At 45.5% G+C, this 21,016-nt stretch overlaps 1 protein-coding gene across 2 annotated transcripts in view; it reads right to left on the bottom strand.

The window, feature by feature from the left end:
- Nucleotides 1-21,016, bottom strand: part of ALDH1L2 (aldehyde dehydrogenase 1 family member L2) — an 836,174-nt gene that overhangs the window by 435,368 nt on the left and 379,790 nt on the right. For both annotated transcript variants that reach the window (XM_069629899.1, XM_069629898.1), the window contains exons 7-8: nt 15,504-15,638; nt 3,653-3,778 (exon numbers count right to left, since the gene is read on the bottom strand). In XM_069629899.1, the coding sequence (XP_069486000.1) occupies nt 3,653-3,778; nt 15,504-15,638 (261 nt within the window). The remainder of the gene's footprint in view (nt 1-3,652; nt 3,779-15,503; nt 15,639-21,016) is intronic.

Raw genomic sequence — 21,016 nt, 5'->3', positions numbered from 1 at the left:
CCAAGCAAAGGTACAAAGGATAATCCGAGGGAGTCCAGGTGATTGATCCAAAGTCAGACGTAGCGCCAAACAGAGTCGAAAGACAGCTGAGAAGCGGTGAGTGCTCCGTGCATCAAGCGTTATGTACTGGGCGCTTCTGGGTCACGTGACGCCCTCCATCGTCACGTGGGAAACGCCGCTCTGAGTCACGTGAGCGGACGACTGTTCGATGCGGAAGCGTTCTGCCGCCCCGTCTGCTGTGTGCTCTCCATGGCAACTGCCAATGCAGGAAGGGCTGCAACCGGGCACATACATTGTACCCGGTACGAAGCTTTTGGTCCTGTGGGGTAACCAAATCACGTGAGTCTCGAAACCTGGGGGGAGTAGTGTGAGAACCCGGGGAAGGTGTTGTGGGGGTGCTAGCAGTGTTCTGATGTGTAGTGTTCTGATGTGCAGAGGAGCGTCTAACATCAGCCTCCTATCTTCTTTCGGACCAGAAAGTATCTCCGGAGGCACTGGGGGACAGGCTCTATTGCCCCCTTTTTAACATGGCATGGACCTCCTGCAGCAGCTGCACCACGTGCTGTTCTTGTCGACCCATAGGGGGAATACGAGGTCACCTGCATTGGATCTCCAAGGTATGCCCCTGTCCAAGAGCATCCATCACCCATCTGTCGATGGTGATGTTCTTCCACGTGCCGATGAACCTTGCCAGCCAGAGTCCCACTAGGGTTCAAAAGCAGGGGGGCCCCCCGAGTCCACGGCCGATTCAGGCCTGTTTCAGTGTTGGGGGCCTACGGGCAGCACCAACGCCATCCTCTGCTGCCGTATGCCTGTGAGCGACCTCTGTACGCCTCTTGCATTATGGAGAGGGGAGGTTGCCGATAAGGGGTGTTATATCCCTTGGAGGACAAGCCAGACTTTCCCCTTGAGGAACGAAAGGACAATGACCAACATTGCTGCAGGGTAACCAGTGAACGTGCCATTTCCGTTTCCTTTTTGTTGAAAGAATTATGGGCAGCAAGCCCCCATGTCCCACCGCCTTTTGATGTACTAGCTATGTGCCCCCTGACCCGATAGTATTCTAGTTCACCCCAACCTCGACTGACCATGGTGGCAGTTTATTCACCCTTGTACTAACATGCTATAAAGATGCAGAGACTCATCAATGGTCTTGCCAAAGATGTTTTCACCACCAAATGGCACGTCCAACACTTTGGACTGAACGTCCGGTCTGAAGTTGGTGGCTTTGAGCCATCCCTGCCAGCCAAAGAGACACTCTGTTGCCTATTTTCCAGAAACCTATGTCGGCGATGTCTACTGCCACCAAGGCCACTTCCCCTTCCTGGAACAGCGCCAGAGCTTCCACTTTCATCAGGTAAGAAGTCCCGAATAGGGCCCAGTTTATACCATACCTCCCAGTCATAGCGTGCCAAAATGGATAGGGCATTAGCGGCATTAATGGTGATGGCAGCAGTGTAGATGATCCTCTTTTCCATTGCATCCAGCTTGTTTCCCTCCTGGTCCGGGCGCACCATGGCAACGGGTTCATTGATCGTTTTCTGGCCGCGTCACCGAGGGGGGCAGCAAATGCGCACCTTTGAATCTTTCCTTCGATGTCTTATCCGCCGATGGTAAGCAGAGTTTTGACAGAGTCAAGGACTTTCTCTTTTAGAGTGAGCACCCCTTACAGGTAGGCTTGCCGTAAAAGTAGTTGGTGACCGCGACCTTGTCCTTCCCACGCTTGGACCCGCGGCGAACCCAGCAGGATCAACGTCATGCAGCCTGGACTTCTTTTGGACGCCCGTGGGCGGGGCTTCCATAAAGGACAGCAACCTCTTTTCCGAGGGAGTCGTTTGAGGGATCGAACGGTCCTGGGGAAAGCATGACTGTGCACTGAAGCAGAGTCAGAGGCCTTACACGATTTCAACCAAGCCGCCAGCCTGCTGAAGCGGTCTTTCTTCGTCTTTTTCGAAAAACCCCGGCAGACCTTGCATCTCTCTTCATCATGGTCCGGATGCAGGCAATACAAATATTTATGGTGCTGATCTTCGACATACACATTCCTCAATCCACACCGCGTAGAGTTTGAAGCGGCATCTCTTTTCTTCAGTCATGGTGAAAAGGCGCGAAGTAGGCTCAAGCCTGGGCCTTCTCGAAACTCGATGAAAGATCTGCGATATGGTATGATCTTTGCCGACAGCGGGTCCCTGCTGCCGGTAATCGACCTCTGGTCGAACGATAAGACAAAAATCTGTCAAAATCTACTATCGAAAAAACCCCAGAAATATGAACAATAGCTCAGAGAGCAACAAGAGGACTCCCAACACTGAAGCGTGCAGTAAAAATCTCAAGATGGCTACCAGGGGTGGAGCTTAGGGAGAGGACTGTCAGTGGATGGGGGCAGTATGACCCAGAGTACAGTGGTTAGAGGAGAAATACAGTTTAAAAGCTGAAGTGAAACAATTTTTTCTTTTACTGAGGATTCCCAGCCTGACGACAGGGACTAGTCATGAGCATGTGAATCCATGTCAGACCTCATGCTGGAGAAATCAACAGCCACCAGACAACCACCTTCATCATTCTCTGTGAAAAGGTGCCACCAGGTGTGGCGAGCTGTCAAAAGAACTAAGAGACTATTTTGTGGACACTATCCTAGAAACATTTGTTAAATCTTAACCCGGGGTGATGAGCTTAACACCGGTAGACCCCAAGACTTCAGGACCTGTACTTTTCTGTTTTCTGCACTGACTATGTTTTTACAGAGACATATTTTAACTTGGTGCTTCCTTCTGCTCCCACCGTGGTCTTTGCAGCGCAATAAAACTAGTATGGTTACTTTAATCTTGCCTTTAGACTTCTATTTGATCCACTGCACCATAAGGGGTCTAGAACATGGTCCTAGAAACTTTAAGTCCATGCCACCATCAATTCACACTTCAAAAACTATTCACTTGAATAGCACTGCGACAAAATATTCTTCTATACAGCTCCTTTTTCTGTCCTTGAGTATCAAAGTCTATTTGGTAAAGGTTGTGCTACATAATAGAATATTTTGCTAGGTGAGAGCACAGCAAACAGCACCTGGCATTGATTAAGATGAACTCTGATGTATTCTCATCATAATATTGTCTTTTCTAAAATGTTGGTTTAACTTTAAGAACTAACACACATTACGAGTCTGGTGGTAACCGAGGTGGTAAAACCGCCTGGTTATCGCCGGACTCGTATTACCATTCCGCCTCTGTGACTCCCAGATATACCAGGGCATTAAGACCCTGGTGTCCAGGGAATTCCGGAGGCGGAATTCAGTAAATCCCCAGTCCCATTGAGTCTCATAGGACTAAATGGGAATGGGGAAGTGGAAACACCGGCACCATCTCGTGATGGTGCCGGTGTTTCCACGTCCGCCTACAGGCGGGCAGTGTTAAACCTGCCAGGTCAGACCTGACCGGGATCGGGCGGTCCGGAATTAACAGTGGCGGCGGGTTTACCGCCGGTGTTATTTCCGGACCGCCTGACCTGTAACGAGGCCCATTGTTTCTTTTGTGCATGAAATGAAAATGATCATCTGCATTTTTCTCTTTATAATGTACCATTTTTAATTTAACACAAATACATCTACTTAAGATTTTCTAGAATTAACGTCATGCCTTGTTTCAAGAGGACGTACCTTGATTTTGTGTGCCATGGCATTTTCATCCTCTGTGAGCTCTAATGCAGTTGTGTCACCAGTTGAGAAGTATTTGGAAGCAGGAATCATCCGCCCGTCTTCAAACTGAAGATTTCGGACCATGAGCTGAAAAAAGGGAAACGTAGAGTTATCAAATGCAGGAATAAAGAGTACAGTACTCAGCACAGCTAATCACTCACTTGTGAAAGTTTGAACTCACTTAGCCAACTCAGATTTGACTTTTGAAAGCAAGCGTCCCCAAACAGCACGATCCTCCCCGCAATGAGAGACAATGAAGGACTCTCCCAAAATGGGAATAAGGCCAAGACAGAGTGCGGGTGAGCGTAAATGGGAGTTTATCAATCAGATTTGGGCATGCAAAGAACTCTGCAAACTCTGAGAGCGCTCTGTCTGACAATAGCAAAGACAGGCGTATATATTTACAAAAAACGTCATCAAAACCTACATACTATAGGGGGCACAAGTTCATTGGGATTGGGTGGCGACGACTAACTATAGGTGCTGCTGCGGCGTGGTTGGTCTTGGCTGAAGGACGTCACTGGTCACCCTCGTGGGTTGGGCTGGGCCTGGCAGGTCGGCTTGAGTTCATCCGGGCGGTGTTGGTGTGCCAATGCTGCCTGTGGCAGAGATGAATGCCTTTTCTGACTTACTTGCCCTCGGCCATGCACACCGCAGTCATTCAGTCATTTACAGTGTTATTCTCTTTAGTAAATCTTCCGATAGGTTATTAAATAGGTTAATGCAACACAGGAGGAATGCACCTTGTGAGGGGTCTGGAGGTAATATATCGAGGCCTGGTTACCCGTGTCCTGTTGACCGGGGCCATAGGTCGAGGGGCTAAGCTTCGGGGCCTGGGATGGGTGGTACAGGTCTTTCTGTCTTGTTAGAAGTTGTTATGGATGTTTCGCTGTGTGTTGTCAAAGTGCTGGGTGTCTTGATTGCACAGGGCCATAAGTCTGAGACGGTCCGGTGGGTTGTGGGGTTTACGAGGGGGCGCGGGAGTTAAGACAAAGGTTTACCGCTGTGCTGTAAATAATGCAGGTGGCTGGCCGCGGCCTTGGGTGCTGCAGTGGGGCTACAAATCTTTGAAGTGGCTCCAGTCTAGTCGGGGGAGGTGGGATAGCGCAGAGCGGGCCTCTGTTCTCATGTCTTGGCAGCCTTCGCAGGATGGGAGGGGGAATGGCCTTGTACGCATTCAAAAAGGTATCTCCCTCGTGTGTTGCCGAATGTAGGTAAAGACATCACAAACATTTGAACACTTTCTATAATACTTATTCAAAATCACTTTAAAACATGCATTTAACTTTGCTGGATGTGTCTCGATTATACCCAGTCCGATCACCACATTTGTATATTATGTTCTAGCAGTTACAGTATCTTAGTTACATGCATATACATTCGCAGTAAATGAGGTAGTAGTTGGGTCGGTGGAGTACATAGAAAACGACTCGCCACTGTACGTGACGGTGGTGGCACATAAGGGGCTTAGACATACACACATGATAAGTGCATTCTCGCGCATCCTTTACATGAGTTCATAGTATAGTTGCATTCGCTTTCTCGTGTACTCTAGCAGCATTAGCTTAGTTATGGCGCAAAACCATGGGAGGTAGGCTGCCCAGTGATACACGCAACAAACAGATCCCTGGAGCGTTCCTTTATTATTAGCATCCACCTGTAATGGTGTGAGCTCGCCATTGCTTATATCATGGGAGCATGCTCTCTCATTTTAATACATTCTACAGGCGTTTGTAATATAGGAGATTTTGTGGAAGAAAGCATACTTTGCAAGAGGTCTTGACATTAATATATACATATATATAAAGACTGTCTGCCATCAGATGACCATTTTACCGTTCTTCTCATTGTTCAGGCCTGCTGGCCGGGTCATGCTGATAGGGCTAGTACACTGCGGGAGGTGAACTGTTACAATGTTAGCGTATTGCGCTAGCTCATGTCCGTCTTGTTCGTGAGAACGTGCTCGCAGCGGATCTGCCAGGGTGCTGCGGCAACAGGGATGAGACTCTCCAAGGGTGGGGGCCGCGCTACAGTGCGCTGAGCTCACACCATCTTTACTAGACAAAAAATGGTTTCTGGGCCTAGCTAAATTTGTATGGGCAATCAATACGTGTGGGCAATCAATACGTGTGAGCAATCAACACGTGTGGGCAATCAATACGTGTGGGCAATCAATACGTGTGGGCAATGTCTCCAGCGGGTGAGCCCTCCACCACCTGGGCCCGAGTGGCACGAGGGAACGCCCAATGAGCCATTGCCCTCACCTGGGGAGAAAACGCAGGCGAGAGGGTCTCCTGGACCAGTCCTCCCCTACATTTTACTAGTTGCCCGTTCCTTTCAGACGAAAACACTGATGGTAATTCAAATACAGTTTTGATTATCTTTGATTTCCACCATAAAGACTGATCCTCTTTTACTGGCTTCAGCTTTGGACTTCCCCAGTATTAGATACATTTAGAGAAGCGATATTAGATTTGATGATGAATATCTACGATAGGAGGTAGGAGGACTCTGCCCTGGTAACGTCACGTGGAGTTTCCTTGTAAGAAGCTTGGTCTAATGAGCTGGTGAACTACGCCAAATACATTAGCAGCAAATTCTTAGACCCTGTTGAAATCGGAATTAATGGAATGGAATATTTCCCTGTTGTTGAATAGGCCTCGTAACAACAGTGTAGTATCTAGGCATAAAACATGACATGTGCAAGGAGAATACTTAGCTATTATTAAAGCACCTTACTCAGGCATATTTCTTTTGAAATTAAGAGCAGACATATTGCTTCTGGGGACATTCACATGCACCTGGAAGGCCGGGGGCTCATCACTGTGCCCTCTTTGCCCTGAATGGAGGGAAACATTAGGGCACTTCTTATTCACATTCCCAGCATATGCTAATATTAGGCAGAGAAAATGTAAAACTCTGCCTAAAAGAACAATTAAAAAAAATAATACATCACTGAATTGCCGATATCCAAGCAGCAGTAATGTTCTGTGAAAAGATGCAACACCCAGATGTAATCTTTGCTGTTGCTCATTACTTGAGTAGGGCATGGAACAAGAGAGAGAAGTTCCTCAAAACATCTACAGTAGGAGCCGCTCAGATTCAAGAATAAAGATTAGGGCAACTGAAACAATTTAGTGCTGTTCAAGTTAGTTTGTGGGAACACTGAATTCCAATTTCATAAATCTTGATATCTACTTAAAGATTGTATGTTGTTACACAGAATAATGTAAATTGGCTTTATTAATCCAATGGATTATGTGGCGGGTCAAAAGATGTACACAGACTTATTAGACATTTCTGAATAGATGTTTATTCAATTAAAAGGTTAACTCCCATCTCTCCCTACTTCTATGGGGGTTCCCTGCATGTTCATGCATTGCTTCCACCCTTTACAACCTCTTCGCAAGGCCTCTGTTCAAAATCCTGGACACTCTGGACATCTCATATACAAACTATGCTGATGACACCCAGGTGCTCATCCCCCTCTCGGGTGATTACCTGTCTGACTTGAACACCCTCAATTCCATCTACTCAACGATCCAATCCTGAATGGCAGAAAACTGGTTATGCCTCAACAGTGAGAAAACCGAACTTCTGTTGATTGGCTCCCTGTCCACCCTGGGCAAGCTGGACAAGCAATACAGCTCCTTCACCGTTGACAATATCCCCATCACTGTCTCACAAGCGGTTAAGACCTTGGGTGTTTATTTGGAACCCATCTTGACCATGAAAAGGCAGGTTAATGCCATAGCATCCTCCTCAGTTTACCACTCCAAACTTATTAATGCAGTGAGACCGTTCTTATCCCAACAGAATTGCTCACGATTGCCAGGGCAATAATTGGATCAAGACTGGACTACTGTAATGCCCTTCTTGTAGGAACTTCAGGCAAAAATCTTGCTAAACTGCAACTAGTTCAAAATAACGCCCTTAGGACCGCCACAGGTCTATCACACAGGGATCCTATCTCAGGGCTCAGGAGGCAGGTCCACTGGCTACCAGTTAAGGAAAGGATCATTTTCAAAACCCTTGCCTTGACGCACAAGTGTCTCCACGACCAGACACCCCCCTTACCTGGTCCAAACGCCTTGCTTCCAGGCCAGCCAGAACTGTATACTCTAACATGATAACCATTCCCAAAATACACAGAGCTTGTGCTGGTGGTACCAGCCTCCCAACTTTGGCTGCCACCTACTGGAACGCCCTCCCTCCACATATCAGGCTAATTGACTCTCATGCGGCCTTTCGCAAGGACATCAAAACCAGGCTGTTTGTATGACACTGCACGTATTTATCCTGCATATACCTCTGTATCTGTAACTAAGTAACCTGTACCGTATCTATCTCTGTATATTTAACCATGTATCTTGTACTAAGATTACCTCTGCTGGGCGGCATTCATGTAACCTTGAATTAAGCCTTCTTAAGTTCCTTTTATAGCACCTTCATGCCTTGGGCCTGTAGTGCGCTCTACAAATCAAAATAAATAAATAAGGTGCTTGTCAGTCATCAGTGAATGTCTTAAAAGAGTCTGGCCCTCATTACAACCCTGGCGTTAAGGGGTTAACGGCGCCTTAAAAGGTGGTGGCGCTGTTAACCCCTTAACGCCCGATTACGAGGTCCCTTTGCAGGTTGGAGATTTTAACGCCTGCTTTTTGCAGGCGTTAAAAACCAACCCGCAAAGGGACCTTGGTGCTAAGTACGGTGCCACAATTTGCGGCACCGTACTTAGCGCCTTCCCCATTGCCATTGAGCCCTATGGGGCAAAAATGGGAATGGGGAAGGGCCATGGCGGCATGGGGAATTACCGCCCCGCCAACCTCGGAATGGGGCGGTAATTCCCCATTCCGCCATGGCGGAGTCGGTAAGTTACCGGCATGGACCATGGTGCTATTAGCACCATGGTCCAACGCCAGGGGCGTAATGAGGGCCTCTGTCCTTTGTCTCAAGCTAACCCTAACTGATCCTACCACTATATTAATAACTAAGTACAGGAGAATGGCTCCCTTTCTCCTGGGTTCTTGCTCCTTGCAAAGTTATATTCAATAATTGATCTTTAAATAGTACTTTGTAACTTCCTTAATTAGTTTGCATAGTTCTTTTAGCACTTCCTTACTCTGTTATTCCTCTCGACAAGTGGTTTCCTCAGCTCTGTACGGATATCTCTTCTCTTGTCAGAGTCCATTATATCTTGCTTACTTTCTTTCTTAATTATATTTCCAAGAGCTATTCTTCCCTTTTCCCAGGGTGGATTTATCCAAGCTTTCTGAGATTCTCTTGAGTTTTCATTCTCGTACAGGTTCCCTCCCTTGAAAAGTGATGCTTTCCTTGCTCCGATTGGGACGAGTACGATTACTCTTAGAATGATTATCCTCCTATTCTCTCCCTTTTTCGATTACATTATCAATGTCATTACTGAGATGAGTGGGAAAGGTTTCAGAACGATTTTCCTTCTCTCCTTATTCTTAATATTATACTTTCGTTAGCTCCACTGTGACGAGTACTCTGATAACGATCTTCTTTCTCTCTCCAGGGTACTTCCTGGGTGTCTTGACTGTGATGAATGTGAATATTCAGATAAAGATTGTTATTCACTTCTCTCCTTCCTACTAGTATATTTTCATTATATGGACTGGGATGATTATGAATGTTCATATTATTACTTTCATTCTCTTCTTCTCAATGGTATATTATCATTATATTGGCTGGGACGAGTATTAATGTTTATATAATGATTTCCCGTGTCATTCCCGGCTCTCCTGCTTTCCCCGTTACCTGCTTCTCTCTGGGATAACGCGCTGGGTTTCTGTTTAGTTCGGGTTCGCTTTTCTTTTTCACTCGTCCGCAGCCTTTTCCTCTTTTGACCTCTCGTTCTCAGTCTCTTCCTTTCTAACAGCTTTTTGGTATCTCCGGTACAGATTTGTTACACTGTCTCATCCGCATAGCAGCATCAGTGTGCTTGCTAGGACCTCCAGTCCACCACTGGCTCTCTGGCTACGCAACTTCTCCACTTTCTCTCCAGTAGATAGGACGCTGCGTGTCCACCTCTGCGACTCCACCTCGAGAGCCTATTTGAAACTTGTGGGTTCTCCTGAGTTCCCAGTCTCCTCCCCTTACAGAGGTGATGTAGGCATGGACCTTCCCCGGCTCAACTTCTCCTGCCTTGCATGCTTTTGTGACCTCTTGATGCCATTAGTCTTCATTATTCATCATCTTCGTCAGTAAAATATAGTTCTTCCGTTAAAAGGGATATTTATCATTTCTGTTTCACAATAACACATATTGGTTCCTTCATCATATAAGTCCTTGTGGTGCATGATTGAAGAGGTAAACTTATGAGACTCTTTAGGGAGTTCTTCACATGAACCGGTGAGGTCCCGCTTGCCTAGGGTATTGCGGAGCAGGCTTACCAGCCTAGCCTCACAGGGGAAGCCTCCCCCTTGGGGGAGAAGGAACAAATTCCTGTGATTCGTCACAGTTACTTCTGAAGAAGGAATGAATTGATATGTTATTGGGATTCTAGTTTTACATTTATTGAGTGATATGCACATGCAGTAAGCACTTGGTAACAGGAAGGGACTGGACTGCATGAGTTAGAGCCATGTGGACTATTCAGTTGTTCCTCATTTTGGAATCCCATAGGACTCCATTGGGATCGGTAATTACCAAATGGGGTAAATACCGCATTTGGTACTGCAAGTGGTAATGATTTTGCGTGGAGGAAACTTCCTCCACATAAAACCAGGCAGTTTAGAATTAGGGCATCCTCTTGAAAGGGATTTTCATGCATCCCACAGATCAATATGTTAGCAGAGAGAAGACAATTCCATTACATGTAGATACGAAAATGAACCACACCATACAATCTCAGATTATCCAAGCCCTGGTACTCATTGGACTGGATTACTGCAACCTGATTTACAAGGGGCTCGAACACCTCATCCATTAACTGCAACTACTAATAAGCAAGGCAGCTAGAATGGAATGGACCATGAAACCCTGGGACTCAGTAACCCAGCACTGAGTGCACTACTGGCTCCTGATATAAGAGGATCCACAAGACACTACATACTGTACACACAGCCCATTTTAACGTTGGACCAGCCTACCTGAAATCCAGCTCCAGCAGTTAGCAACCTAGCATCCAAGATCTGACAACCTCAATGTAACCTCCACCCTGAAGTTCAGATGGAATCATCACGATGGCCGCACCATTGCAGCAATGGGGCTTATGTATGGGAGGAAAGGTCTCTAGGACCCCTCTCCCTCTACATTTCTCTTCTACGTGAGGCCTACGACTCGCCGGCAGCCATCTATCCACTTGGGCCCGAGATGGGGGATGGCTGCGGGTCGACGCGTGGGGCCGCACGGCTCATCCCATAGCATGATACCGACTCCATTTTTAGATACATCCAGACTCCATTTTGAACATAATAATCTAGGCCTCAGTGGCACAAGTGGCCTGCAGGGCCGCAGCTCTCCCCACCTGACCGCGCACAGCGAGCCAGCACTTTCCTCACCCTCCTCCCCTTGGCGGCCTGTTCTCACAGGACTGTATATTTCACGTTTCGCAGTACATCACTGACCTGACAATGACCGGGCCAAAGTTGGGGTCTGAGAAAAGCAAAGCTGCCTCTATAAAACTTGTCCTGTCCTCTCACAGACCCCTGCATCTATAATATATATTGTGAATAACCCCCAATCTTGTTGTTCGTTTGAAGTGCCAGACATGTATGCTAAGCCTGTGTGCCACCCAGTTACACTCATGCTGCTAAGCCATCTGTAAGGACGATAAATGAGTCTGAAGCCCACAAGATTGATTGTTCATATTGAAATAAGGCTGCCCTCTTCCATCCCAGATCCCCCACACGCAAAGTTATAATATATATATATATATATATATATATATATATATATATATATATATATATATATATATATATATATATATATATATTGTATTTGAACCTGCCATTACTAATCAAGAATTATTGTTGTTGCCCAATATTTTAAAGCAATGTGTGATATCCATATAACCTCTACGATTTCCTAAAAATATACAAGTTTATAAGTAGACCAGTAAGTGTTGCAATATGTACGGGTTTTTTTAAGTAATGAGTGTCGAATGTATTAATTGAGTGTTTTTTGAAGCATTGGATTATTCTTTGAACATTATGTTGCACAAACCAGATTATAAGCAGAATGTTGCAGACTCTTTTCTATGCTAATACATACGCCAACCTGTTTCTACGTCATCTTTTAATGTCAGCTTTTCTTGTGTGTCCCGCGCCAAGTGCAAAACCATAGCCCTGTGAATGATGTGATGTTAACAAGACCTTTGTGATAGAAGTTATTTTGCAATCATGTTACTCATGATACACGAAAATGTGTAATACATAGAATGTTCATAAGCGTGCATGATCTTCAATATATATGTAATTATACTGGCATAATCCCGTCTCATTTATAAATAATGTGCATGCAACCCTATAGTGTAGACGTGCGAGGAACCACAGGGCTATCTTTCCCTTCCCCTGAAGAGCCGTTCACTCAGCCCCCGCCCTCCTCCTTCCCCAGGCTGGGCTAGCAATTGAAGGCCCCTTGTTTTACTGATGTGGAGTAATACAGATATACCTCCTCGCCTTCCTGCTGAACCCGCACATGGTATTTGCCTTCCCCAATACACCCTGACACACGATGCTACCATAAACTCACTTTGTACCTCAAGGCTTCGGTTGAAAGAATTATGGGCAGCAAGCCCCCACGTCCCACCGCCTTTTGATGTACTAGCTATGTGCCCCCTGACCCGATAGTATTCTAGTTCACCCCAACCTCGACTGACCATGGTGGCAGTTTATTCACCCTTGTACTAACATGCTATAAAGATGTCTCCTATTAGATCTAACACAGCAGAATGATAAAGGTATCCTGACACATGCCCCCTGATAAGACACCTGGACTCATGAAGCTGCCCCTTTTCGAATAATGTTTTTATGATGATGCATTGAGAGTACCTAGAGTCATGTGCTATTTCTCGTGTGATGTTAGATTAACAACTTCTAGGATTTATAAGACAACCTAAAGCAGAAGTTAACAGTGAATGTGTATGTGTGGCCACAAGGGCAAAATGTTAGTGCAGCCGAGATGCATCAACTCGGACAGCTCCTGACCTAATACTCCACCCCGATGAGCCCATCTGACCCACAAGCATCATCACGACACCATGCAGAGTCTCACCAATCAGGAGCGCCGACCCTACAGAATCTATACTGGTTATTCTCCTTTGCCCAATCTCATCCATTCATGTAATACCTAGTTCCCACGTCATAGATGACGTGGATTTGTAACAAAATGTAGATGTTTTCTGATGTTTGGAAGAGCGTTCGCAGAGTTTGCAGAGTTCTCTGCTTGCCCTATATTGGTTGTATAAAACTTTTTAACTTCACCCGCACTTGGTCTTGGTCTCATTCCCATCTGGGGTGTGTCCATTATTGACTCTCATTGTGGAGTTTTTAATGCCTTTTTGGGGGACTCTCACTTTCACTTATAAACTGGAAGGCTCAGATGAAAATCAGGACAGAACAGAATCACAAAAAGTTCAAAAGACTTCCAGAGTGGGGGTTACTGAAACATGCATGCTAGGCCTCGTCTTAACCACCTTCTCTTGTATACACCTTATGAGAATATTGCTTTATGGCTTTCAAATGAATTACGAATTTGCTTGCTCAGTTGCATTGTGACTGATTAAGTGACATAACTCTGCCTCCCTTCTAGTCCGCCCCTACCCCAGGCTTTTAAGAAGCCTGCACTGCCTCTTCACAGGCTACAAAACTTCAAATAAAATTAAAATTAAATAAGTTGCTGATAAACGGTAACAATCATTATTCTGGCATCTTTGGAAACCTGTGAAATCAGCACACTACCTTTTATCCACAGTATTTCTATCTAGTGAATTAGATATACATCACAGGTAAGAGTCTCAGAAAGAGAACGATAAACCTAACTCTAGAGCACAGATGGTGGGGCCTCCAAGATCCCTTTTTGTATTCTGGATCCCCACCCCTTCTCTCTTGGGTTGGACCAGGACATGTGCTCCTCTAGCTTCTCTACCAAGTATGCTATCCTTGTGCGGTGGTGGGGAGGAATAGTTGAATGAGGTTATAGTATACCCTGGCCTCTACCTCAGAGTGTCTCGCTACTGCCAATGAACTTTATTTGCATAAAAGGTTGTCAGATTTCTTCCCTAGCACCACTCAAGCTGGAATGAACATGCTAATGATTCTTTACTACTTTTCAAACCCTACTTGAATGTATGCATTGCCGAAGGTAATGTTGCACTATAAAACCCCAACAAAAATACCTGCGCCCATTCGGCACTTTTCCTCCAAACCATTTATCTAAAAGAAATACTGCTTATTTCATGTCATTTGATTCAGTGTGCATCTCACATCCTGCGACTGTATTAAAGATGGACGACTGTAAAGCCCTGCACAGCCTTCAGCTTCTGTAAAATCTCAGGTGCTTGCATTATGCATAAGAGACAAGATTGCTAAGGCATGCCAAACTATGTCCATTCTAAGAAGAGATACACTTGGGAAGAGGTACACTTGGGCACTCTCTCTAGCTAAAGACAAGATTGCTAAGGCATGCTAAACTATGTCCATTCTAAGAAGAGGTACACTTGGGAAGAAGTACACGTTGGAACTCTCTCTCGCTAGAGACAAGATTGCTAAGGCATGCCAAACTCTGTCCATTCTAAGAAGAGGTACACTTGGAAACTCTCTCTCGCTAGAGACAAGATTGCTAAGGCATGCCAAACTCTGTCCATTCTAAGAAGAGGTCCACTTAGGATCTCTCCATCGCTAGACACAAGGTTGCTAAGGCATGCCAAACTGTGTCCATTTTAAGAAGAGGTACACTTTGGAACTCTCTCTCGCTAGAGACAAGATTGCTAAGTCATGCCAAACTCTGTCCATTCTAAGAAGAGGTACACTTTGGATCTCACCATCGCTAAACACAAGGTTGCTAAGGCATGCCAAACTATGTCCATTCTAAGAAGAGGTACAATTGGCAACTCTCCCTCGCTAGAGACAAGATTGCTAAGGCATGCCAAACTACGTCCATTCTAAGAAGAGGTACACTTGGGAACTCTCTCTCGCTAGAGACAAGATTGCTAAGGCATGCCAAACAATGTCAATTCTAAGAAGAGGTACAATTGGCAACTCTCCCTCGCTAGAGACAAGATTGCTAAGGCATGCCAAACTATGTCCATTCTAAGAAGAGGTACACTTGAGAACCCTCTCCCTCTCTTTTAATGTGAGCCATCCATTGGGGCCTATAGTGGGAAGTCACCTTGCTATGAACTCAACTCCTACGTTTATTCATGACTTTGAACACATAGGATTGCTAGTGAAAGAACGCCCTGGCTCCCAAGATACGTCTGAGTGAGAGCTCGGGTACAGATTCTATTCCTACAGCTACAGCTGTGAACAGGTACAGATTCCATTCCTAAAGCTGTGATCAGGTACAGATATTCCTACAGCCATGATCAGGTACAGATTCCATTCCTACAGCCGTGAGATGTGAACAAGGATGCACTATCAAAAATGATTGCAGCGTGGAACAAACATGTGCTAGCAGTACTCACATTAATGCGCTCAGATAAACTATGAATGAACACTTTTCACTTTGGATTTGAGTCTGGGCTGCATATTGACGCTTCATATGTAGTTCACATTTGCCATTGCTCAGCATCAGCCCGCTGCTGATTGCATGTAGGTCCTTGGCTGTAGGCTAGTTGATCACTCACCATCTTCCCGTCATTGCCAAAAAGAACAAGGCCATTTTTTGATATGATCCCAGGCTTCGGAGCATCTTTGATTTCCAATGGTTGTCCTGAAGGGGTTGCACCTTCAAATAAGGAGGATCCATAGAATGTGACTACCTGTTAAGAGGGACACAGGAGGGAAGATGTGAAGCGATGACAACATATGTATTCATCAATTACTATGTGGCATTAGCAGAAGACGTGTTAACATAGACAACCAACCAGCATTCATTTTTTCACAACAAAATTAGTTTCAACGTTTAGCCATTCTTCTGTCAGACCTTTATTCCCCAGAAAGAACAAGCCACAGAAACTCTTTCTAGCTCCACAAACTTTATTAACAGATGAAATGGCCATAGGTAATGTTTACTTGCACAAGTGATGTGTGAATGTGTTCCATGATGCATCTTAATTAACCCCATCAGAGCAGGAATAGAGAACGCACACATTATGTTAAAATGTTTTATAGAACGCTCGTATGCCCGAAAGCATCTTGGCGCTAAGACATCAAACATAACTAGGTAGTCCAGTATGGTCCAAAAAAGAACGTTTTTTTTTTTTTTTTTATTTGTATCTGGTTTAAACACAGTTAAACCTTTACAAAATATTAGAATAAAATGTTCACAGTGTTACAAAGGAAGAAGAAAATACATTTGCAACATTATTCCAAATATAAAACTCATTAATCATATTATACAGTTCATATTATAGACCATAAAAACAAAGACATAAAAAATTAAACGGAAGATCACACAGCATTTCCATCTTTCAGACTTCGTAAATAACAGTCGAAGATCAAAGAAGAAAAGAAAGGCCTTGTTTGTCCTTTAGTGAGTAATTAAATTTCCAGCGTAAATTTTAGAATTGTTAATTTGTTCTTTCTACGGTAGCCAAACCACACACTTCTACTAGGAAGGTGACCACTGCTAGCTTTAGTGTGTTTGACTTTCCGTGTAGCATGTACCACCATATTAATTCAGTGTGGACCCTAGAGGGATCATGGACAAATTTTCCAAACACGTGTAACGTCTGTTGCACTATCATTGAGCAGTTTAGGAGAAGATGTTCAAGTGATTCTGTCGTGTCAGGACAACGACAAAAGCGACAGGGAATTTTTAGGCTCATGGCAGATCTGATCTCGAGAATTTCCCCAGTAGGGAGCACATTGAAACTGAAGCGTAAGTAGATTGCTCTCCTTACCGGGTCAGGGAATTTGGTTAAATAGGATTCCAGAGTGCCTAGCTTTTTCCCCTCTGTGACCAGTTGTTTATAGATCTTTGAAGAAGCCACTTTTTCCGTAGTAGTGGCCCAATCTGACCACTGTAGCCGTTTTTTCACTTCCATTGGATTAGTGAATAGCATTTCATGAGAGACATCTATGGTATTGAGAAGGTTTACGCAGTCTTTTTGTAAATTTAGCATCCATACTGAATCACTGGATCACCCTCTTAGTCTACCGCCCAATAATGTATAAAGGGAATTATTTTTAGATATCATTAGGTTCCGATATAAATCCATTTTTTTCCATTTTACTCTCATGGTTAATGAAATAAGGCCTAATTCGTAGCAAATTGCAGGCATCGGAACACAATGGGGCAGATAAAAGATAGTTTTTCGCCAGATCTTTGATTCCATTTTCTGGACCAAACGATATATATTTCAAAAGGTAAGATTTCCATGCCGTATATCAGTTTCGGAACAATTTTCAAGTTGTAAAACCTAATCAGAGGAGTGATAGAGAATTTACAAAATGTAGCCGAGATCTTTCTCATTTGGAGGATGAGCTTATCTGTTTTCTCCAGGTAGAAATTCCAATAAAAGTATATCGAAATGCTTCCAAATATAGGGAACCCCAGATAACAGAGTGAACTTACTTTTGCTAACAGACATGTATTTATTCGCCATTTAAATTTTATAGTTCTCTTCCTGGAGGTAAAGGATATGATGACAGACTTCTTTTCATTTATCACCAGTTCATTTTCTTGTGCATATATAGAAAGGGCACTAAGTTTTCGCTGTAAACCCACTGGGGTACTATCGACCAAAAGCAGGTCATCCGCATAGGCATTCCAACATATTTTAATGCCCTCAATTTGTGGAGAGGTCAGGGACAAATTTGTGAGAGGGAGATCAGCATCAGTGGTGTAAAGACTGAAAAGAGTGGGGGCAAATAGACACCCTTGTCTGAGGCCATTCTTAGTGTGAATTATTTGGGAAAGATCACCCGACATATTAAATCTTACTTGAATTGCCGAGTCTTCATGGAGATTAATAAGAATTGTCAGCAGATGTGACGGCAGCTCCATTTGGGATAATTTAGTCCACAGTCTCACCCTGTCCACCTTGTCAAAGGCGAGCGACAGGTCTACTGAAGCCAGGTAGATAGGTGTTGCCATTTTTTTACAAGCCTTTTCTAAAAGTAAACAAATAATCAGCCCGCCTATTTCAGTTCCCATCCCTTTACAGAAACCGAACTGCTGGGAGATATTGTTTTGGTTCGCCCATTCCTCAATTCTCTGTAGTACTAGACTTGCAAAGATCTTGGAATCAGCGTCCATAATTGAAATCGGGCGGTAGTTTGTCGGACAGGTTCTGTCCCCTCTTTTATATATTGGCACAATGTAGGATAATCTCCATGATTGGGGAATTGTCTTGGTCTGTATAATGGAAGGGAATAGTTTCTTACCTGTAACTCCATTTCTCCAGCATTGGTATCTTTCATGGATTCACATGCTTTGAATATTCCCCGTCGTCAGGCTGGGAATCCCCGGTACATTATATAGACCCTTTCCCGTAGGAAAACTTTTTCGACGCTTATGCGTCCTATCCACCTCGTTTTGTATCATGCGTGCCCGTGCCGTCAGGACGTCATGATATAAATACAGGCCCCGCCCCCGCGCTCCCTCAGATTTCGGCCCCCAAAGTAGTGGGGGAACCGGTTTGCATGATCAGGGGAGGCAGGTGGGCGCATGTGAATCCATGAAAGATACCAATGCTGGAGAAATGGAGTTACAGGTAAGAAACTATTCCCTTCTCCAGCATTGGATCTTTCATGGATTCACATGCTTTGAATAGATTACATAGCAGTACTACCCCCAAGAGGAGGTGTGCATGCAAACCCCTATACATTCTTCGCAAAAGGCCGTTCCCTAAGATTATGTATACATCAGTAATAGTTTACATAGGGAAAAAACGGACCACATACAGTCATAAATTCCACAGGATGCCACCCCGCAGCCGGGGCTTACCTTACTGGAATAGGTGTCGAAGCACCGCCTGTCCCATCCGGGTGTCTTCGGCATGTTGCTGCGACAGGCAGTAATGGCGGGTAAAGGTGTGTGTAGTCGCCCAGGTAGCCGCCATGCAGATGTCCCCTAGAGGGACTCCGGCCCACAGTGCCGTCGACGATGCCGCTGCTCTAGTTGAATGAGCTCTTGGCCGTCGTAGAAGAGGCTTCCCTGCCTTGGAATGGCAGTACGAGATGGTAGATGACACCCATCTTGAAAGTCCTTGCTTTGAAATGGCTTTTCCTCTAGCACCCAACCCATAGGCCACAAACAGCTGTCTCGTTTCTCTGAACGGTTGCGTACGATGAAGATAAAACTTGAGAGCCCTTTTTACATCCAATGTGTGTAGCATGCGCTCCGCTCCCGAGCATGGCTCCGGAAAAAACGTAGGCAACACGATAGAAGAGTGTTTATGAAACACCGAAGGAGCTTTTGGTATGAACTGTGGGTTAGTGGCTAGGACTACCTTGGTCTTGAAAAATCGTAAGTATGGTGGGTCCACCATTAGAGCCTGCACTTCTGAGATACGTCGGGCTGAAGTGATGGCCACCAGGAAGGCCAATTTCCACGACAGAAACTTCAGAGACGATGATGACATTGGCTCAAACGGAGGTTTCATAAGAGACGTTAAGATCAGATTGAGGCTCCACTCCGGTGGAAATTTCTTCTCTGGAGGGAAACTCCGAAAGAGGCCTTTAAGGAAGTGCTTAATCAGGCGGTCGCTGAACAATGGTGCCGAGTGCCGTCGACGAGTAAACCTGGAAATGGCTGCTAGGTGTACTTTTATTGACGACACCGACAGGCCCATTTGAGCTAATAACAGCAAGTATGGAAGGAGCTGTTCCGGCCTAATCGATTGCGGGGCCAAACCTGGTTGATCCTCACACCATTGACAGAACCTTTTCCATTTGTACGCGTATGAGGCGTTTGTGGAAGGTGCTCTTGCCGCTTGCAGGATACGTCGACAGTCCTCCGGAATCGTTAGCCGACCAAATTCGGCGAAGTCAGGAGCCAGGCCGTCAACTTGAGGCTGTCCGGGTCGTGATGCCAAACGACACCCTCCTGTCGAGACAGAAGGTCGGGGGTCTTCTGGAATCTCATCGGTTCCGCCGCCGCTAAGTGTAGTAGGTCTGAAAACCACACTTGTCTGGCCCAGTATGGGGCCACCAGAATTACCCGACATGGGTACCTGAGGATCCATTGCAACGTCCTCCTGACAAGGGGAAAAGGAGGAAATGCGTACAGGAATTTGTTCGTCCATGGGAATGAGAACGCATCCCCCAGTGAGCCCTGCTGAGGCCATCTGCTTGCGTACTGATGGCATTTCTTGTTGTTCTTCGTTGCAAACAGGTCTATGGAAGGGTGTCCCCATTCCTTGAATACTTGTTGAAGTTGTTGGTCGTTCAGCACCCATTCGTGAACTTCGTTCATTTCTCTGCTGAGGGCATCGGCTTCCACGTTTTTCACTCCTGGTAGGTGAAATGCTAAGATTTGTATGTTGTGTTGAAGGGCCCAATGCCAGATTTTCTGTGCCTCTGTCGATAGGGACCTGGAACGTGTCCCTCCTTGTTTCCTCAAGTAGAACATCGTAGTGGTGTTGTCCGTCATGACACGCACCACCGAGTCCCTCAGTTGCGGAAGAAAAGACTTCAGAGCCCATCGCACTGCTCTCAGTTCTAGCAGGTTGATATGCAGGGAGGACTCCTGCAAAGACCACTGGCCTTGTACCTGTAACATATCCAGATGAGCTCCCCATCCGCTCAGCGATGCATCCGTCACCACCGTCTTTTGGAACTCTGGTTCCAGTAGAGGCATCCCTCTCGTTAGGTGAGTAGACACTTTCCACCAGCCGAGTGCTTGAACTAGTTGTTCGTCGACGACCAGTCTGTCGGACCAGCGACCTCTGCTCTGTGCCCAACGGTCCGCTAGAAATTCCTGGCAAGGCCTCATAAACAGACGGCAGTTGTTTATTAACGGAATGCAGGACGACATGGTCCCTAGCAGGGACATGTACTTGCGCACAGAGACTCTGGTACCGCCGCTCCATTCCGACGCCTTGTTTTGAAGTTTCTGAATTCTTTCGCTGGATGGTTTCACCAGGCTTGTGTGCGTATGAAACTCCGCTCCTAGAAAGACCAAGGTCCTCGAAGGCTCTACTGAGGACTTGTTGAAGTTTATTGCGAAGCCCAGTTCCTGTAAGATGGACAT

This window comes from Ambystoma mexicanum, chromosome 12 (genome assembly GCF_040938575.1).
Source record: "Ambystoma mexicanum isolate Mex_15411 chromosome 12, UKY_AmexF1_1, whole genome shotgun sequence".
Classification (NCBI taxonomy): domain Eukaryota; kingdom Metazoa; phylum Chordata; class Amphibia; order Caudata; family Ambystomatidae; genus Ambystoma; species Ambystoma mexicanum.
Note: the sequence above shows the minus strand (reverse complement) of the source record. Positions and strands in the feature narration are given on the sequence as shown.